Source organism: Schistocerca piceifrons, chromosome 2 (assembly GCF_021461385.2).
Source record: "Schistocerca piceifrons isolate TAMUIC-IGC-003096 chromosome 2, iqSchPice1.1, whole genome shotgun sequence".
Classification (NCBI taxonomy): domain Eukaryota; kingdom Metazoa; phylum Arthropoda; class Insecta; order Orthoptera; family Acrididae; genus Schistocerca; species Schistocerca piceifrons.
The window spans coordinates 1,000,895,350-1,000,913,666 of record NC_060139.1 but is presented as its reverse complement, the minus strand read 5'-3'; the positions used below and the strand labels follow the sequence as shown (position 1 = coordinate 1,000,913,666).

General features: G+C 42.5%; 1 protein-coding gene across 1 annotated transcript in view; it reads right to left on the bottom strand.

The window, feature by feature from the left end:
• Positions 1–18,317, bottom strand: part of LOC124776049 — a 392,161-nt gene that overhangs the window by 36,533 nt on the left and 337,311 nt on the right. The window contains exons 4-5 of the mRNA XM_047250889.1: positions 15,945–16,073; positions 6,974–7,124 (exon numbers count right to left, since the gene is read on the bottom strand). Coding sequence (XP_047106845.1) covers positions 6,974–7,124; positions 15,945–16,073 — 280 coding nt within the window. The remainder of the gene's footprint in view (positions 1–6,973; positions 7,125–15,944; positions 16,074–18,317) is intronic.

The window sequence follows — 18,317 nt, the reverse complement described above, 5'->3', positions numbered from 1 at the left end:
TTTTACTACTGATATTTGTAGCAGTAATACTGTAGGTATTTTTAGCATACTGTGAATGTATTGCGGAAGCATGAAACATCGCATTCACTTCGCTACTGGCACGGCAATAAATTTTTTACATTTACGTACATCCTGAATTACAAGTAACGGATAAATCGTAATTATTACTACCACGTCCACCGTATTGTACTACATCCAGCTAATTGCACAGAATATCCCCATCTTTGCCGATCAACAGTGGAAAGCTATTAGTGGCCAACTATCGAAGTTCATGGTTCATAGATCGAGTTGCAGGTTGCCTATCTACAGACTACCAGGAGCAAATTTCAGTTATCAGTATTTCATGAAATTATTGGCCGAATTAAAAAATGTGTAATGCTGTCATAAGCTACTAATTAAAAGGTATAATCACATGTTAAAGGTTTAACACAGCAAGACACATGATAGCTAGAAACTGTGTATCTGTCTTGAAGTAACTATGCCCAAATTACTAAGACTATATTCTCCCAGTATTTTAGAATGAGAGCACTTAACTACTTCTAACAAATATTAAACATAATTTCATACCTTTATGAAACTTTTACTAGCTGACTCCCGCCTCAAAATAATAGAAGGAAAGCTTTTATCCCGTAACACATTTTCGTTGTCCTTCCAGAAAAACTTTAGCATCAAACGCAACTTTTGTTTATTAGAAACTCTATTCGCAATACACATTCCAAACAGTATCCACATACACCAATTATAATGTTGTAGGGCATATAGTTCAGGAGATATGACATCTCAAACAATGATTGGGTGAAAAACTATCTTTTCTAAAGTCAGAGTGCAAATTACTTAGACTAAACACGCCCATTGTTCATAATTAGAGCACTTAGCGACTTACAACGAACATAATTTGAAGCTTTTTTACACACGAAAGTTCGATTCTTTAAAGAATCGGGGCTTGCGAATAAAATTGATTTTACGTCCAGTAAGTTAAATAACTATGTTCCACATTCTGATAGGAGCTCAAAACAGCTCTCCATCACTGACTTCTGCCGAACGCAGCTGGTTGTCAGCGGATGTCGTTGAGTGGTCACCGAGGGTGAATGCAATTCGAGACGCCCGGTTTCGATTCATGGTCGGGTTGGAGATTTTTTCCGCTCGGGGACTGGGTATTATTACGAGAGCTTCTGTAAAGTTTGGAAGGTAGGAGACGAAATACTGGCAGAAGTACAGCTGTGGGGACCGGGCGTGGGTCGTGCTTCGGTAGCTCAGATGGTAGAGCACTTGCCCGGGAAAGGCAAAGGTCCCGAGTTCGAGTCTCGGTCGGGCACACAGTTTTAATCTGCCAGGAAGTTTCATATCAGCGCACACTCCGTTGCAGAGTGAAAATCTCATTCTGGAAACATCCCCCAGGCTGTGGCTAAGCCATGTCTCCGCAGTATCCTTTCTTTCAGGAGTGCAAGTTCTGCAAGGTTCGCAGGAGAGCTTCTGTAAAGTTTGGAAGGTAGAAGACGAGATACTGGCAGAAGTAAAGCGGTGGGGACCGGGCGTGAGTCGTGCTTCGGTAGCTCAGATGGTAGAGCACTTGCCCGCGAAAGGCAAAGGTCCCGAGCTCGAGTCTCGGTCGGGCACACAGTTTTAATCTTCCAGGAAGTTTCATATCAGCGCACACTCCGCTGCAGAGTGAAAATCTCATTCTGGGTGTTATGTTGTCACCACCATCATTTCATCGTCATCGACACATCGCTGGCGTGCTCTCAAATAACAAGACTTGCACCAGGTACCTGAAGCCTCGGAAAGGGAACTCCCGGTCAAAATACGCCGTACGCACATTCCATATACTAGTACATGAAAGGGACGCATGTTTCTGAAAAAAAATGGACTTCTTCATGGGTGTTGAATACAGTACTACCTTTGTTCACATCGCCAGAAATCCAAAGCGATCAAGCTCAGTTGAACAGTTCCTGGTCATGCACCTCGACTATTCTCCACCGCTGGTTAGAAGTTGGTGTCATTTACTGCCACACAAAGCGTAGAAAATGGTGTGGTGGCCCCTCGTGTATAACCTCATCCGCTGCCCAAGGATTGCGGTAGTTTCTTGCGTGTACATTGATATTCAACCAACTGGTAATCTGTACGATTTTATGAATCTGTGACCTGCACCTGTCGCTTTGTCTGCATGATCGCTCGGAGATTCGCACGTGCCCGCTTGTGAGCATTGTTTTAATTCATTTTTTTCTGCCGACCAGACTGTTCTGTAAATAAAATGCGACCTATGAACAGCGAGTCAGCACGTTTCTGTCTTGGAATTCAAGAGTAACTCGCATCCTCGATTCATTAAAGAATCGAACTCCCAAGCATAAACTGCGTGTTTCACGCATCTCAGTGTTTATGACGCCATTTCACCTGAACTATGTGTCGTAGATTGATATATTTTTGCAGATACATTCAGCTGTATATGTGGATACTGCAAATCAAATACTTGTCAGCCGTCTAGATTTCCAGATTGTTATTTTATTGGGCTACCAGTTTCGGCCAATATATTACGCCGTCTTCATGATCCTGAAAGACTTGTAGGAAGATTCCAGTCTCGGTTATGGTCAAAATAGGGGCCAGCAATCAAAGATTGATATCTGTAGATTTTTGAGACAATGATCACTTCAAACATCACCAGAGTCGGCAGGCGAGATAGGAATCTTTCTACAAGGCGGTCAGGGCGTCTGAAGATGGCGCAATATATTGCCGAAACTGGTCCCCCAATAAAATAACAATTTGGAAATTTAGATGGCTGACCGGTGTATGATCTGGAATTCTGTACTTAAATGCTGAGGTTCTGCAAGCATCTCTGAAAAGATGGACATACAGAGATTTGGAAAATGGGTTGCGAGTAGAGTTAGTAATGATTAAGTAATAAAAAGTAAGTTTTTTAATGATAACTAAAATTATATGTCGCACCTAATACTGAAATATTACTGCATAAACAGCTAAAATGTGGTAAGTGATAAAAGCCGGCTGGTTCTAGGCACTTCAGTCTGGAACCGCGCGATCGCTACGGTCGCAGGTTCGAATCCTGCCTCGGGCATGGATGTGTGTGATGTACTTAGGTTAGTTACGTTTAAGTAGTTCTAAGTTCTAGGGGACTGATGACCTCAGATGTTAAGTCCCATAGCACTCAGAGCCACTCGAAACATTTTTTATAAACTTTTTATTATTATTATTATTATTATTATTATTATTATTTCGCGAATGGTGCCAGCGAGGAAATTTTTGAGAAGCTTTGAAATTATGTATAAAGTTTGTTAGAAATCGCTAAGTGCTCTCGTTCTCAAATACTAGGTGAATATAGTATGGTTAATTTGCGCTCCGTGAGTTACGCTTCCACAAATCATATACCCAGTTTCTAGCCGTAATACTTGTCTTAGCGGGTTACACCTTTACTATAATATTTACCTCCTAACAAGTAGATAATGAAAGCAATTTAAAATTTTTAATTCGGTCAGTAATTTTGTAGGTGAAATCCCACTCTAGGTCCCGACGCGCCAATCGGACCACTCCGGCCGCCGTGTCTTCCTCTGCCAATGGCGTCAGCGGATGTGCTAAGGAGGAGCATGCGACCAGAACACCGCTATCCGGGTCGTTGCTGGGTTCGTTGACCTTGGAACTGCTGCTAATTGGTCGAGCAGCTTCTCAGTTGGCCTCACAGGGATGAGTGCAACCCGTACCTGTACACCCACCAATGAAATATCCGTGCCACTACCGGGAACTGAACCTGGGTCCCTTCCATGGCAGTCAGCCAAACTTCCCGATGAACCACAGACTTGAAACTTTTTACATAGCTCAGAAATGGAAGACAATGCAATATTACCTCGCGTTCTTGTTTGGTGTGTGGTGAAGGGTACTTTGTTTACTACTACCATTTTCTGATGAACTGCAGGCATGCAACTTTCAACATAGCACAGAACTGGATGACAATCCTATGTTAACTCTCTTTCTTATCTAGTGTGTGGCGGAGGGTACCACTATCACTTTCTGCTGGATTAGATAGTTTAAGTTTTCACGTTGCTCAGAACTCTATGACAATGCAAAATTAAGCCTCTTTCGTGTCTCGGGTGTGGCGAAAGGTAATTCTTGTACGACTTTTTCCCTCTTTTCCGTTCCACTTGCGAGTGTTTAGTGGTAACAACGGCTGCTGGTAAGTCTCTGTGTGAACTCGATTCACTCTAATTTTTACCTTAGAAGTCTTTTCGTGAGATAATCGTAGGAGGAAGCAATGTATTGGGTGACTCAAGTGAAGAGAGACTCAAATAATCCTGATATTTACCACATGCCTTTATAGTCATCTCACCAAAACATTTCAAATGGTTCAAATGGCTCTGAGGTCTATGGGACTTAACTTCTGAGGTGATCAGTCCCCTAGAACTTAGAACTACTTAAACCTAACTAACCTAAGGACATCACACACATCCATGCCCGAGGCAGGATTCGAACCTGCGACCGTAGCAGTCGCGAGGTTACAGACTGAAACGCCTAGAACCGCACGGCCACTTCGGCCGACCAAAACATTTCAGATCGACTGAAAAATCTGACACACACGTGACTAAAAAGAAGAAAATAATTATTTAAATAAAAATATTTTTAATACTACACATTATTAAATCTTACTAAAAATTATAAAATAACTTCTCGTAACACCATTCAGATTGTTGACTCTATGAAGATAGTTCTGAAAATTTGCGCTTGTGAGTTTTTAATGGCTACGAAAATACTTGTAGCGTTTAAAACGAAAAAGTTGGGCAGCATGTAATGCATAATAGTAAAGGTGATATTTTCACCCATCAGTTATGTCCAAGACTACTGTCAGGACTACTTGTATGGGGGTTAGGAATTGTTTTATACTTTCTTGTCCGTTTCAAAAATGTGTCATTCAATTTGGCTTTATTTAAATATTCATTTCCCGGGTTTAATTAGTACTGTATCCTGTAGTAGTATAGGACACTTTTTAATACCCCTCTACAAGACAGAAGGTTGCTGAAGGTGGTGTGCAACAAAAGGTCTCTGTCAGTAACATAACACATTTTTCTAAGAAATCGAGAAGAAAGTTTCTGAAACGATTCTCATACAGCATTGTATAATATCAACGTACACGGGAAATCCGGAAAACAAGAATGTGTACACGACTGAAATGCAGTTTTGTGAGGGTATACTAGACTTTAAGCAGGAAGATAAACTACAAAATGAATACTTACTGTAAAAGAAAAAGGTGATGACAGAAAGCTGTACCAGAAAAAGATCAATGACTAAGCCATGCAGTAACAGAGAACTAGTCATTAATAGGAACAATAATCGTAACAAATTGTGTGAAGAGACAAAAACTGAAAGTAGAGGAAAATAAATTTTAATAATGTTTCAAATGGCACATCGTTCAGCGGGCGTCCCGCATATCGCATGTCGCCCAAACGCTACCCATTCCGAACTCCTTAGCGCGTAGCATTATGGCAGCGCTGGGATACTTCGTCACCGCTGGTATGTTACTGAAGATCAGATTCGTATCTCTTACCCTCCCCAAGGAAAAAGGTGGTCTCGGCCTAGTTAACGTCCATGATAGGGCCATTTCCCTCTATGTTAGCTCACATTTATGTCTGCTGCGTTGTTGTCCTACGAGCCTCACGAGTCTGCTTCTGACGGCGCTACGACCTGCTTCACTAAGAGCGCCGGTGCCACTACAGGAGCCAGCCGCGGTGGTCTCGCGGTTCTAGGCGCGCAGTCCGGAACCGCGCGACTGCTACGGTCGCAGGTTCGAATCCTGCCTCGGGCATGGATGTGCGTGATGTCCTTAGGTTAGTTAGGTTTAAGTAGTTCTAAGTTCTAGGGGACTGATGACCACAGCAGTTGAGTCCCATAGTGCTCACAGCCATTTGAACCATTTGAACCACTACAGGACATCCCAGCGCCCCTCTTTTATATAGGAGGTTTCTATTTAGAACAAAGTTATTCCAGTGTAGCGCTCACGACACCACAAATGGCCACAACTCGACGTCTATATCACGATATGCTGCAACGCCGCCCCCTAAATGTGGTCGAACTAAAATATCCTGACGTACGGTGGCGTGTGGTATGGAAGTCTGTACACGATGCCATGCTTGATTCCGATGTTGTTTCCCAATGGTACGTAGACGTTAATGAGAAGCTGGTGTCACAAAGACGTCTCTACAATATCCACATGGCAGACTCTCCGAATTGTGTGGGTTGTAATATAGTACATTCTGACGAGCACCGCCTGAGCTGTAGAGAGGCGGAACCGGTTTGGCACCTAGTGCGGCAGATGCTGGCTTATCTCTTGCGAGTTATGCCGGAGCATATATCTGCACGCACGATATTGTTTCCGGATGAGACATTTTACCCCAAGACTCGGACCAACTTCGTCACTTGGATACGTGGACATGCGGTCCATTAACTCTATCGTGACGGACACAAGAATTTACTTGACTACTGGCTCTATTTGCAAGAAAGACATCATGCTATTTCCGGGCATACCAGATATCGACAATGCTTCGCAAACTACCTATGGAGTGCCTTTCACAGCCTGCCGTGTTGCTGGAATGTTCCAGGCAGTGGTAGACGAGGTCAGAACGAACTGCAAACGATCATATATTGAACTATCTTTATCAGTGGGCGCAGTCGCTGGGAAGCCTAACTACGAAGTGGTAGCTTTATTTTCATGTTATTTATGTTTACTATCTTCGATGGAGTCTTCATTCTGTTTTAGTTTTCCAGGCTTGATTAACTGTGACTGTTCGCACATTGATATCTATATAAATAAAAAAAAGGCAGGATTTGAACCCGCGAGGATAGCAGTAGCACGGTTCCGGTCTGAATCGCCTAGAACCGCTCGGCCACAGCGGTCGGCTTTAATGATACAACAAGGCAGCCCATACAGCAGGCTGCCTTGATGTAAGACAGACAAGAGAATAATGCTGAGCTGACTCACCTGAGCTGGCTGATGTCCCAGAAGCCCAGCAGCCTGGGTGGTACGCCGGAGGTGAGGCAGAAGCGCTGCTCCTTCACGTGCAGCCGCGCTGGTCCAGCAGCTATCTTAGCGCGCGGAGGAGCCGACGTTATCTGGATCAGGAACTGGACGTCTAAAGACACAGGACACAGGGCGAAACGCATTAACCGCAATATGTCGCACCTCAATGACGGATATACACTACTGGCCATTGAAATTGCTACACCACGAAGATGACGTGCTAAAGACGCGAAATTTAACCGACAGGAAGAAAATGCTGTGATATGCAAAAGATTAGCTCTTCAGAGCATTCACACAAGGTTGGCGCTTGTGGCGACACCTACAACGTGCTGACCTGAGGAAAGTTTCCAACCGATTTCTCATACACAAACAGCAGTTGACCGGCGTTGCCTGGGGAAACGGTGTTGTGAAGCCTCGTGTAAGGAGGAGAAATGCGTACCATCACGTTTCCGACTTTGATAAAGGTCGGATTGTAGCCTATCGCGATAGCGGTTTGTCGTATCGCCACATTGCTGCTCGCGTTTGTCGAGATCCAATGACTGTTACCAGAATATGGAATCGTTGAGGTCAGGAGGGTAATACGGAACGCCGTGCTGGATCCCAACGGCCTTGTATCACTAGCAGTAGAGATGACAGGCATCTTATCCGGATGGCTGTAATGGATCGCGCAGCCACGTCTCGATCCCTGAGTCAACAGATGGGGACGTTTCCAAGACAACGACCATCTGCACGAACAGTTCGACGACGTTTGGAGCAGCATGGACTATCAGCTCGGAGACCATGTCAGCGGTTACCTTGACGCTGCATTACAGACAAGACCGCCTGCGATGGTGAACTCAACGAGGAACCTGGGTGCGTGACTGGCAAAACGTAATTTTTTCGGATGAATCCATGTTCTGTTTACAGATTCATAATGGTCGCATCCGTATTTGGCGGCATCGCGGTGAACGCACATTGAAAGCGTGTATTCCTCATCGCCATACTATCGTATCATCCGGCGTGATGGTATGGGGTGCCATTGGTTACACCTCTCGGTCACTTCTTGTTCGCATTGACGGCACTATGAACAGTGGACGTTACATTTCAGAGGTGTTACGACCCGTGCCTCTACCCTTCATTCGATCCCTGCGAAACTTTACATTTCAGCAGGATAATGCAAGATCGCATGTAGCAGGTCCTGTACAGTCCATTCTGGATACAGAAAATGTTCGACTGCTGCCGTAGTCAGCACATTCTCCAGATCTCTCACCAACTGAAAACGTCTGGTCAATGGTGACCGAGCTAGTGGCTCATCACAATATGCCCATCACTACTCTTGATCAACTGTGGTATCGTGTTGAAGCTGCATGGGCAGCTGTACCTGTACACGCCATCCAAGCTCTGTTTGACTCAACGCACAGGCGTATCAAGGCCGTTATTACGGTGAGAGGTGCTTGTTCTGGGTACTGACTTCTCAGGATGTGTCCACCCAAATTGCGTGAAAATGTAATCACGTGTCAGTTCTAGTATAATATATTTGTCCAATGAATACCCGTTTATCGTCTGCATTTCTTCTTGGTGTAGCAATTTTAATGGCCAGTAAAGTAAAACATTTAGTGGTGGGGAGGAGCATGTAGAAGAATAGTTGTCCGTAAACTTGATAGATGTGTACCCAGCAGAACAGCTCATCAAGGGAGGGTCCCTACATGGTATACAGTTAGTGTAAAAGCTCTTGTAGAAACAGAGGTTACAGCACAGTACGTGTAAAATCTAGCATAAACCATAGAGCTGTAGGTAGAATGATTCTGAACAAAACGCGTTTGGTTGCCAAGGGGGCAACGCGTGAAGTCTACAAAGACTACCATGGAAGAATAGTGTCGAAACATCTATGTCTAACAAAGCCAAAAGATATTCTAGTTAAATGTAAAGGTTGCCAGTTAGGTACCAAAGTTAGTTTCCAGGCACTGATGGACGATACAGGAACTGAAACTGGGGAGACAGAGCAAAAGCTTAAATGCTGAACGCCGTTTTCAAATGTTTCCTTACAAAGGAGACTCCGAGAGTACTAGCGCAGTTTAATTCTCGCACCACCACAAAGTTGATTCATGTTATAGATATTGGTGGCGTTGTGAAGCAGCTGATATTTCTAAAACTGAAGATAGTTCCATCGCCCAGGGGAATTCCTATAAGAATCTCTACCGAACAAGCGGTTGAGTTAGTCTCTATTTTAACCACAATACACCATAAAATCCGGGCAAGAAACTATTCCCAGAGTTCAGAACACATCACCGGCCACACACGTTTACGACAAGTATACTTGGCATCAGTTGGGTGCAGAATAGTAGAACATACGAAGAGCGTATTTCCAAAGTGACCTTTCTCCAATAAATTAAAATTTTTGGGACACAAATTTTAAATGGCGTAACCGTTCCTTCTGCGCAGTTTTTGACACATAGCACCATTTTCATGTTTTAAACACAGACGCAACAGACAGACAAATCCTAGTCCACAGGAAATACTTCCGGTTTAGGAGTTAAGTCGCTCCGTATAAAAATCACTGAATTTTTCTGTATATTGTCATTAAAAACAAGTACAATTTTTATCTGTCTGACATAAAATGTCAATAACATTTACACAGTCTCAAACACTAAGTAATCTACTGCATTTAGGAATGAATTAATAACTCATTATTTGTTGGGAACAATATACACTTTCTCTAAAGAGAGAACACTTTGTTATAAAATGACTGTAGATCAGTTATCCGTGATTTTCTTAAAAGCCGGTTCACAACATAAAATTTTCCATGTTTAAGTCCTCTACCGACTGACTCTTACGTTAACTACAAGAGACGACCACTCATTGTCTCGTTTCAACATTGTGGGCTTACACTTCGCAAGCAAAGCAGAATAACATCCTTACTTCTAACTCACGTGCATCATTCTCAAGTGACTGTGCAAAAATGTGACACAAAATAATAAGTAAAGGAGGTATGAAACTTTGGGAAATAACACTTATTTACCGATGCCATATTGAAAAAGTTTAATGACACACCGAAAACAAAAGCCAAGGAGCATGATGAAAGAACATTTAGACAACATTTTATGTACACAAACTGGATATTGGTCTGAAGTGTAGATAGGTCAGTTTCGAAATACGACCATCATTTTCTGAAATCAAACATAGTGAGGTATCTCAAACAGAATGAGCTCCTCGATGCCAACGAGCATGCATTCCGACAATATTGATCATGTGACAACAAAGTCGCATTTCTCTCACATGACATACTTAAAAAGCCATGGAACAAGGCAGTAAGGAGGTGCAGTATCTCATGAATTCAGATAAGTGCCAAGACTTGTAAGCGACACTGCTGCGTAAGGGGGCGTCAAGCAAATTTGTGATTGGGTTTTGAATTTATTGGTAGGGACGACACAGCATGTTATCTTTAGAATGGAGCATTGACAGATGTATAAGCAATTTCAGGTGTGCGCCTGAGAAGTGTGTTGGTATCCTTGCTGTTCGTGTTGTATATTAATTGCCTTTTAGACAATATTAATAGAGCCTGAGGCCTCTCGCCGCGGATGCAGCCACTTATAGTGAGTAACTGTCGGAGAAAAGCTACACAAATATTCAGTCGGATCTTGATAAAATTTCGAAACAGTGCAGAAATTTGAAAATTGCTTTAAATGTTTAGAAACACAAAATTTTGCGCTTCAAAAAAAGAAAATATGTAGTCGCCCATGACTTCAATATCAACGTGTCGTAACTGGAATCCATGAACTCATACAAAGTCTTGGGTGTCAAAATTTGTAGGGATTTGAAATGTAACGATCACATATGCTTAATGGTAGTTAAATCAAATGACAGACTTTGGTTTATGGGTCGACTACTGTGGAAATGGAGATTGCGTGCAAAGCAATCGTGCAGTTAATCCTAGAACGTTGCTCAGATGTGTAGCACTGGTACCAAATACGACTACACTGATATAGAACGTATGCACGGAAAGGCAACACAGACGGTCACAGGTTTGTTTGAGCCATGGCATAGTGTCACAGCAATGCCGAAGAAACTGAACTGGGAGGAACCTGAAGACAGACGCAAACTGTTTCGATGAAACGTGCTTGTAAAGTTTCAGGACCATCACTAAGTGACGATTCTAGGAATACACCAAATCCCCCCTTGGTATCACTCTCGAAGCGATGACAAGAATAAACCATTTATATCGTGCACAGAGGTGTTTAAGCGATCGTTCTTTCTGCGCTGCATATGTTGATAGAACAGGAAGAAGCCCTCTGCCATGCATTACAAGTTGCGTGCCGAGGTTAAATGTAGATGTAGGTTGTGAGCTGCATTTTGATGTGGAAATTTCTCGAGGACGTTCCCATCGTCGGTCACAACAAAGGTACATAACAAAAGTTTGTCCCCTTTGTTTCCATTATGACTTACAGGCGACGCGGCCGTGTGTCAGTCATGTTTAACAGTGGACAATAGCATTTTCCTCTCCATATGCGTTAAGCATTGTTACGTGCTTGCATCAACTAGTCAGGCGCGTGGGTCAAGTGAGATCTTGATTCGCACTGTAGCCGAGCAAGGGATTCTTAGGTGAACATACAGTATATAAATTATTGAAGATAGTGAAATGGTTTGAGGGCAGATAATCAATATTGCGTAACAGAAATGATGTAAGGAAAAAGGACTAAACTTATAGAAAGAAAGGACAAGTGTGGCTAGCGCAAAAAAATTTTGTAAGTCTAGGACAGAACGCCTAAGTTATGTACCGACAGAGGAATCTAAATATTCCAACAAGCCTAAGAACATGTCTAGGGAAGGAGAAAGTTACCAGAGCTCTACATCTTTACATTACTAAAAACCTAGTTTTCAAAATTTTTGTCGGACAAAAGTTGCATAACATTAGCATTCGCTTCATTAATACACTTTTCTCTGTATCCTTTGATCTTTCACAGTTGATTTCGAAGGCGGAAATTTATCCCGAACTGAGGTACTCATAGCAGACCCTTAATTCGGCGGCAAATAAAAATCTCTTTGACTGAATGACCCTGGCGAATGGAGTGTCCCAAGCGTGACCCTCTTACTATTTGGCCAAGATCAAATGCCATGATTCCACCCGCTATGTACTAGTGAGGCAGTACTGCAGATACGTTTGGTAATGGAAGCAACACTTTGGAAAAATCAAGACTCGTTCGTAGGATTAGTCGACCTAGAAAAAGTCATCTACAATGCTAGATGCTGCAAGACGTTCGAAATTATGAGGAAAAAAGTAAGATATAGTGAACGTCGGGTATTGTACAATATGTATAAGAATCAAGAACGAACATTAGGTATGGAAGACCAAGAACGAAATATTCGAATCAAAAAAGGTGTAAGATACAAATGCAGTGTTTCTACTCTACAGCTCAATCTCTATATTGAACAAAAAACTTTGAAGATTGGTATTACAGTTCAAGATGAAAGGATATGAATGATAAGTGACGCTGATGATATTGCTATTTTCAATGAAAGCAAGGAAGAATCACACGATATACTAAGAGAAATGAAAACAGAATGAGCACAGAATACGGACTTAGAGTAAGCCGTAGGAAGAAGAAAGTAATGACAAATAGAAATGAAACTAGCGGTAAAGCTAACATCACGAAGTAGATGAAATGAAGGAATTCTTCTACCTTATAAGAAAAATAACGAATGACGGACGAAGCAAGTAAGATATAAAAAGCAGACTAGTACAAGCAAAGATGGCAGTCATGACCAAGAGAAGTCTACTGGTATCCAAAAGAGGCCTTTATGTGAGGAATAAATTTTTGAAAATATACGTATGGAGCACAGAATTCTAAAGAAGTCATTCAAGGACTGTGGCAGAAACCAGAGAAGAACAGACTCGAAGCGTTTATAGAATGATTCTGAGAACTATGGTGTCTAAGAACGTATGAAATAATGTTCTCTGCAAAATCGGAGAAAGAAAGGACAGTATGATGGGGCGTGTGTTAAGACATTAGGGAATAATTTTCAGGGTAGTGGTGGCAGCTATAGAGGCCAAAAAGTGTATGGGAAGACTGTGATTGGGATAGATCCAATAAACAGTTGAGGAGAAAGATGAAGGTGTTAGCAGGGGGAAGAAGTAGTGGTTGGTCACATCAAACCATTCGGGAGAAAAAAGTTCACTCTTAGCTCGACTATTTACGACGATGGCTGGAAAAAGGTCGGCAAGAGCGATCTCTTTCGAATAGCATCTATGTCTAATTCAACTGCTCAAGAGCGTATATCAAGTATACAGGGTCATCAAAAACAACCTCGAAGGCTTGTAATGGCTACAGTGCCAATTAATTCCGAAGAGGCGCAGCAGAAGCTATCCTGCAATACCCTTACAAGCTATTCAGACTGTGTCTGACGCCTCTACATTTGCAGTCAGTGTGGAGGAAAGTACCTGCTTTCAGGATTCATAGTATTGGTAAATGGAAATGAGCGTTCGGTGTCATTGGCCGGAAGGCCCCTTGCGGGGCAGGTCCGGCTGCCTTGGTGCAAGTCTTATTACATTCGACGCAGCATTGGGAGATCTGCGCGCCGGTTGGGATGAAATGATGATGAAGACAGCACAACACCAGTCCCTGAGCGGAGAAAATCCCCAACCCAGCCGGAAATCGAACCCGGGCCCTTAAGACGGCATCCGTCACGCTGACCACTCAGCTGTCGGTGCGGACATAGTATTGGTGATACTGAACAAAAAACTTCAAATGAACGTCTGCCCTTTTTTTAACCGTATCCGACACAAAGCTGTTTGAAAATCATTGCAATATTTCATCAGTACGGGAACAGAACTGCTGTCACTTTCAGTGTATTTACAGTGTCCGGGCGCTACGAACGTGCAGAATCTCCTCTGCACCCGATCTGCATAATCCACTACACCCTGATCGCTCTAAATCCTGGTATATCTGGGTGTGCGTTCTTCACCAGCACTCACATGTGAATGGAAACAAAGCGACATCAGGCTACACAGTGTTGGCTTTACTGACTATTTCAATGCGCACTTCAGTTGCTTATGGCGATGAGACGAGAGCTGTAAGTGTAGGACTAAACGTTGCTTACCTCACGTCTCAGTACTACAGTGGTTGCACCAATGTACTACAGTGTTGTTCCGTGTACAGTCAAACCAGTACGGGACAGTGCAGCGAAAATGCCACTGGTCGTCGCACATGTGGAGTATGGTGACATGACCTTTGTCTATGGGTTTCGCAATGGGAATTCCAAGCCCGTTGTTCCCGAATACGATTTCCTTATCGGAGAGTTCCAGATAGCAGGGTATTTAGCAGCGTGTGTAACAGATTGTGTGCGGTGGAACGCTTCCCAGGGTACGTGTTGTATCAAAGAACTTTCTGTCCAGCAAGACCTTACTGTAGTTGAGAACATTCTTGAAATGAAAGAGCGTGGCCCAACTACCAGCTTCAGAAGAATTGCTGTACAGCTCGCTATTCCACCAATGAAGGTTATGGACACGTACATTAGCAGGATCTGCAACCGCATGATCGGCAGATTGCGCAACATCTGCGTGTAGGAGGTGATACCAAACGACAGGAATTATTTCGGTGGATCTTTGCCAATGAACGCTGTATTCCATGTATTCTGTTCACTGATGAGTCAATATTTGCCCGCAATGGCATCAATGACAAGCACAACTCTCACGTGTGTGCAGATGAAAATCTGCACGCTACTGTGGAGACAAATTTTCAAGTTGTTTTCTCCGTGGACGTGTTTTGCCATATTATTGATGATCAGCTCATCGGTTCACACGTATGGAATACGGTATCTTCATTTCCTTCAAAATGCATTACGAGAATACTTGGAGAATATTCCTTTGGGAACACAGCGTCATATGTGCTTTCAGAACGAAGAAGCTGCTTCATATTCCGGTCGCTGCAGAGTAATTTTTTGGCCATCGAGGTCACCCGATCTTACGCCATTACATTACTGTTTGTGTAGTTGGCTTAAGAGTGAAGTCTACATCTGCAGAGTGGACGTGAAGCAGGAACTTCTCGCTTGTATTATCTGTGTGTGCTCAAGTAAAGGACCATACGAATCAGCAACACAGCAGCTGTCTAAAAGAGCTGCAAAATGCATTGTAGTTGACGTTGCACTTTTTGAACGTCTTTTCTGAGGAAATATACACAATATTATAAAAAACAATTCTTCATTTGTGAGCCCATACTGTCCGTAACTGCTTTACAATTCCTGAATGTATTTTTGTTCCGTCATTACAACTAGAAGAAAACGCATCTTCTTCTCACCAGATACGTTTCGCTTTATTGAAGTAAAGCATCATCAGTGGTCTGTAACTGAAGAGATTTACAATTTGATTTCTTTTTAGATCGAAAAAAGTTCTTTAACAATTCTTTGTAAAAGTAAAAGTAAAAACCAACTATCTGTTGTAAAAGTAAAAGTAAAAACCAAAAAATTGTTAACGAACTGCTTTTAGATCTAAAAAAGGAATCGTTTTTAATTACAGACCGCGATGCTTTTCTTCACTGAAGCAAAACGCATCTCATCAGAAAAACATGCACCTTATTGTAGTTGTAACGACGAAACAAAAATATCCTTAGGAATCAAACAAAACGTTAGATCACAATGTTTCATTTACTATCCCCTTCACTTGTCCTGTTCCATTACTGTCCTCGGAAACCTTTAAGAAGAGGATGTACCTTCCCACCTGACTCATCCTTTAAATCGATTTGAAATGACTGTTGTTTCAACCACATCAAGAATGAATGTAAATTAATTTTTGATAAATTACGCACAAAAATAAAACATTCTTATTCTTGTTCAGTAAATAAGCTTGCACTTACAGTAAAGCAAAAATGTATGGAGAGACTGACAATAGAATATCTATGTGTCATTTAAGGAACACTGCATTACTTCTTAAGTTAGAATACTGTAGCTTTTTATGCCTTACCTTCGCCCAGATTGTTTGATATCTTCACCTGCCACTGCATTTGCCGCTCTCGGGTGTCGAATGCCAGGATGACCGTCACGTCCTGGCAGATGATGGCTATTGTGTTGGACTCCTTGTCTAGTGTGAAACCTAGGAAAACCATACAACCACACATCATTCGACCGTCAAGGAGCTGTTCAGTCACACGCTCTTACAGCTACTACACAGAATACTGAACTCCCAAACCCTGATATCGTGTACCATTCTATAATAGACTACACTGTACTGCAGAGACTTTTGAAGGCAAACACCGCACGTGACGAAGCCACAAAGGCTGCGTAGTCCAGTCCCCAGTATAAAGAAAGAGAGACGAGTAAAATTAATTTCGCGATTTCAATCACACATTCCAGTTGCCTGAAAAAATTCCGAGTTCTTTGACAGTAGCCACAGACCTGATTGCCAACTAATTAGAAAATAATCAAACTAAATCGTTTTACGCCATGTAATCCATTTAATTTCTCCATGCCAACGGACACCACTGATAGCCTGCCTGTATGGAGGATCATCGATTAGTTGGTGGTGAAGTAATCTTCCCTTTCACTATTTAATTAATGTAACAAGTATGCAAGATGGCGTAAATCCGTTAAGTTTCCGAGACTGTTTTTATCCATGGCAAATAAGCGGCGGCAGAGTATTACTACGGTGGCAGCTTGAACTAACAACTGTAAACAAGAGCTGTACATTCGACCAGTCAGTTGTGAAGAGACAGTGTTAATTAGTGTGTGTGTGTGTGTGTGTGTGTGTGTGTGTGTGTGTGTGTGTGTCCGTAGTGTTTCAACGATGTTGTGTCACAAATCGGTATGGGGCAACGTCTCTGAAGTGATCAAGACACTCTGGAAAACATACAAGGTGATTCAGCTGGCCCTACCTATGGGTTTTATGCAACCTGAAACGCCACCACGCGCAAAATTTACGTATTCTCTCGATCACTAAGTGCAAACTATAAGTCTTACAGAAAAAATGAACAGGTCCCTTCCGCTGGAAATTTAATGCAGTTAATTTTTTCCTTTTTTATTGGGACACGTTTTTGTTGAAGGCCACGGTATTTCAGTTATTCAAGGGAGGCGCCTTTGAAGAGCACTTACGTACGTTTCTCTTGAATAATTAGGAAACTACGGCCTCTATTGATAACGTATTCCGGAAGAAAATTTAACTACATTAAATTTCCTACAAAAAGGTTCTGTTTCTTTTTCCTGCAGGACTGACAGTTTGCACGTAACGACCGAGAGTATATGAAAGTCTTCTGCATGGTATTTGAAGGCAATGCGGGTTGCCTAAAACCCATGGGTAGGGGCAGCTGAATCACCTGGTATGTAGTAACTGTAACAACACCAGGTGTGTTTATTGGTTTTATTTATACGCTATCGCTGAGCTGATATGCTGATCCCATATCCTCCAACACACACAGTAAGTAGTTTTGCGGATGCTGATGGTCCAATATAACAGCTGTTGTCCCAGAATCCAGCAGGAGACGAAATGTTTCGAAGAAGAGAAGAGTGTGTGCAGCTTTTGTCCCACACAGCTTGACTCCCAAACGAAAACAAGCTAACAGTGGATTGTTCCCATGACCTGATTTACATGCAAAGTGAGGCCAATTCTTCCCTGGAAAGAATCGTCATGGTGATGAGAATTCGTGGTATCATTAAGAAACTGCCATAAAAACGCAGAAATTCACATGAAGAATCAACTCTTTGGTGACATAACCGACATAAGCCAATGTCACGCATGAGTCGAACAACATTCCAAAGAAGGACATTTTTGACGCTTTCACTCAATTGTATGAACGTTCCCTGTTCTGTTCAAATGGTTCAGATGGCTGTGAACACTATGGGACTTAGCTGCTGAGGTCATTAGTCCCCTAGAACTTAGAACTACTTAAACCTAACTAACCTAAGGACATCACACACATCCATGCCCCAGGCAGGATTCAAACCTGCGACCGTAGCGGTTGCGCGGTTCCAGACTGAAGGCCTGTTCTGTACTCAAACTGGAGGAAACTATGTAGATCACCATCTTCACACTTCTCTATTTTTTCCGTTTTCCTTTTTTCCGCGGTGAACCAGCTTGCCTAATAATACGACTCCAAAACGAAGCAAACGCGCACCACAAGTGACTGCTTTTAAACCATTTTCCAACAGAGATGTTGGTATTTTTCTTGCCATAAACTTTGATATCTGTAAATTGAACTTGCTTTCCTTAAATTCACATTTACTAACTAACGGCCAGGTCCCTGCTCTATTGACCCCCCCCCCCCCCCGCCTTCACCTAAATCCCAAATCCTTCCCAGTCCGCCATCGGGCAAATGTTGTCGCGAGTGCATTCGTGTAGTGGTTA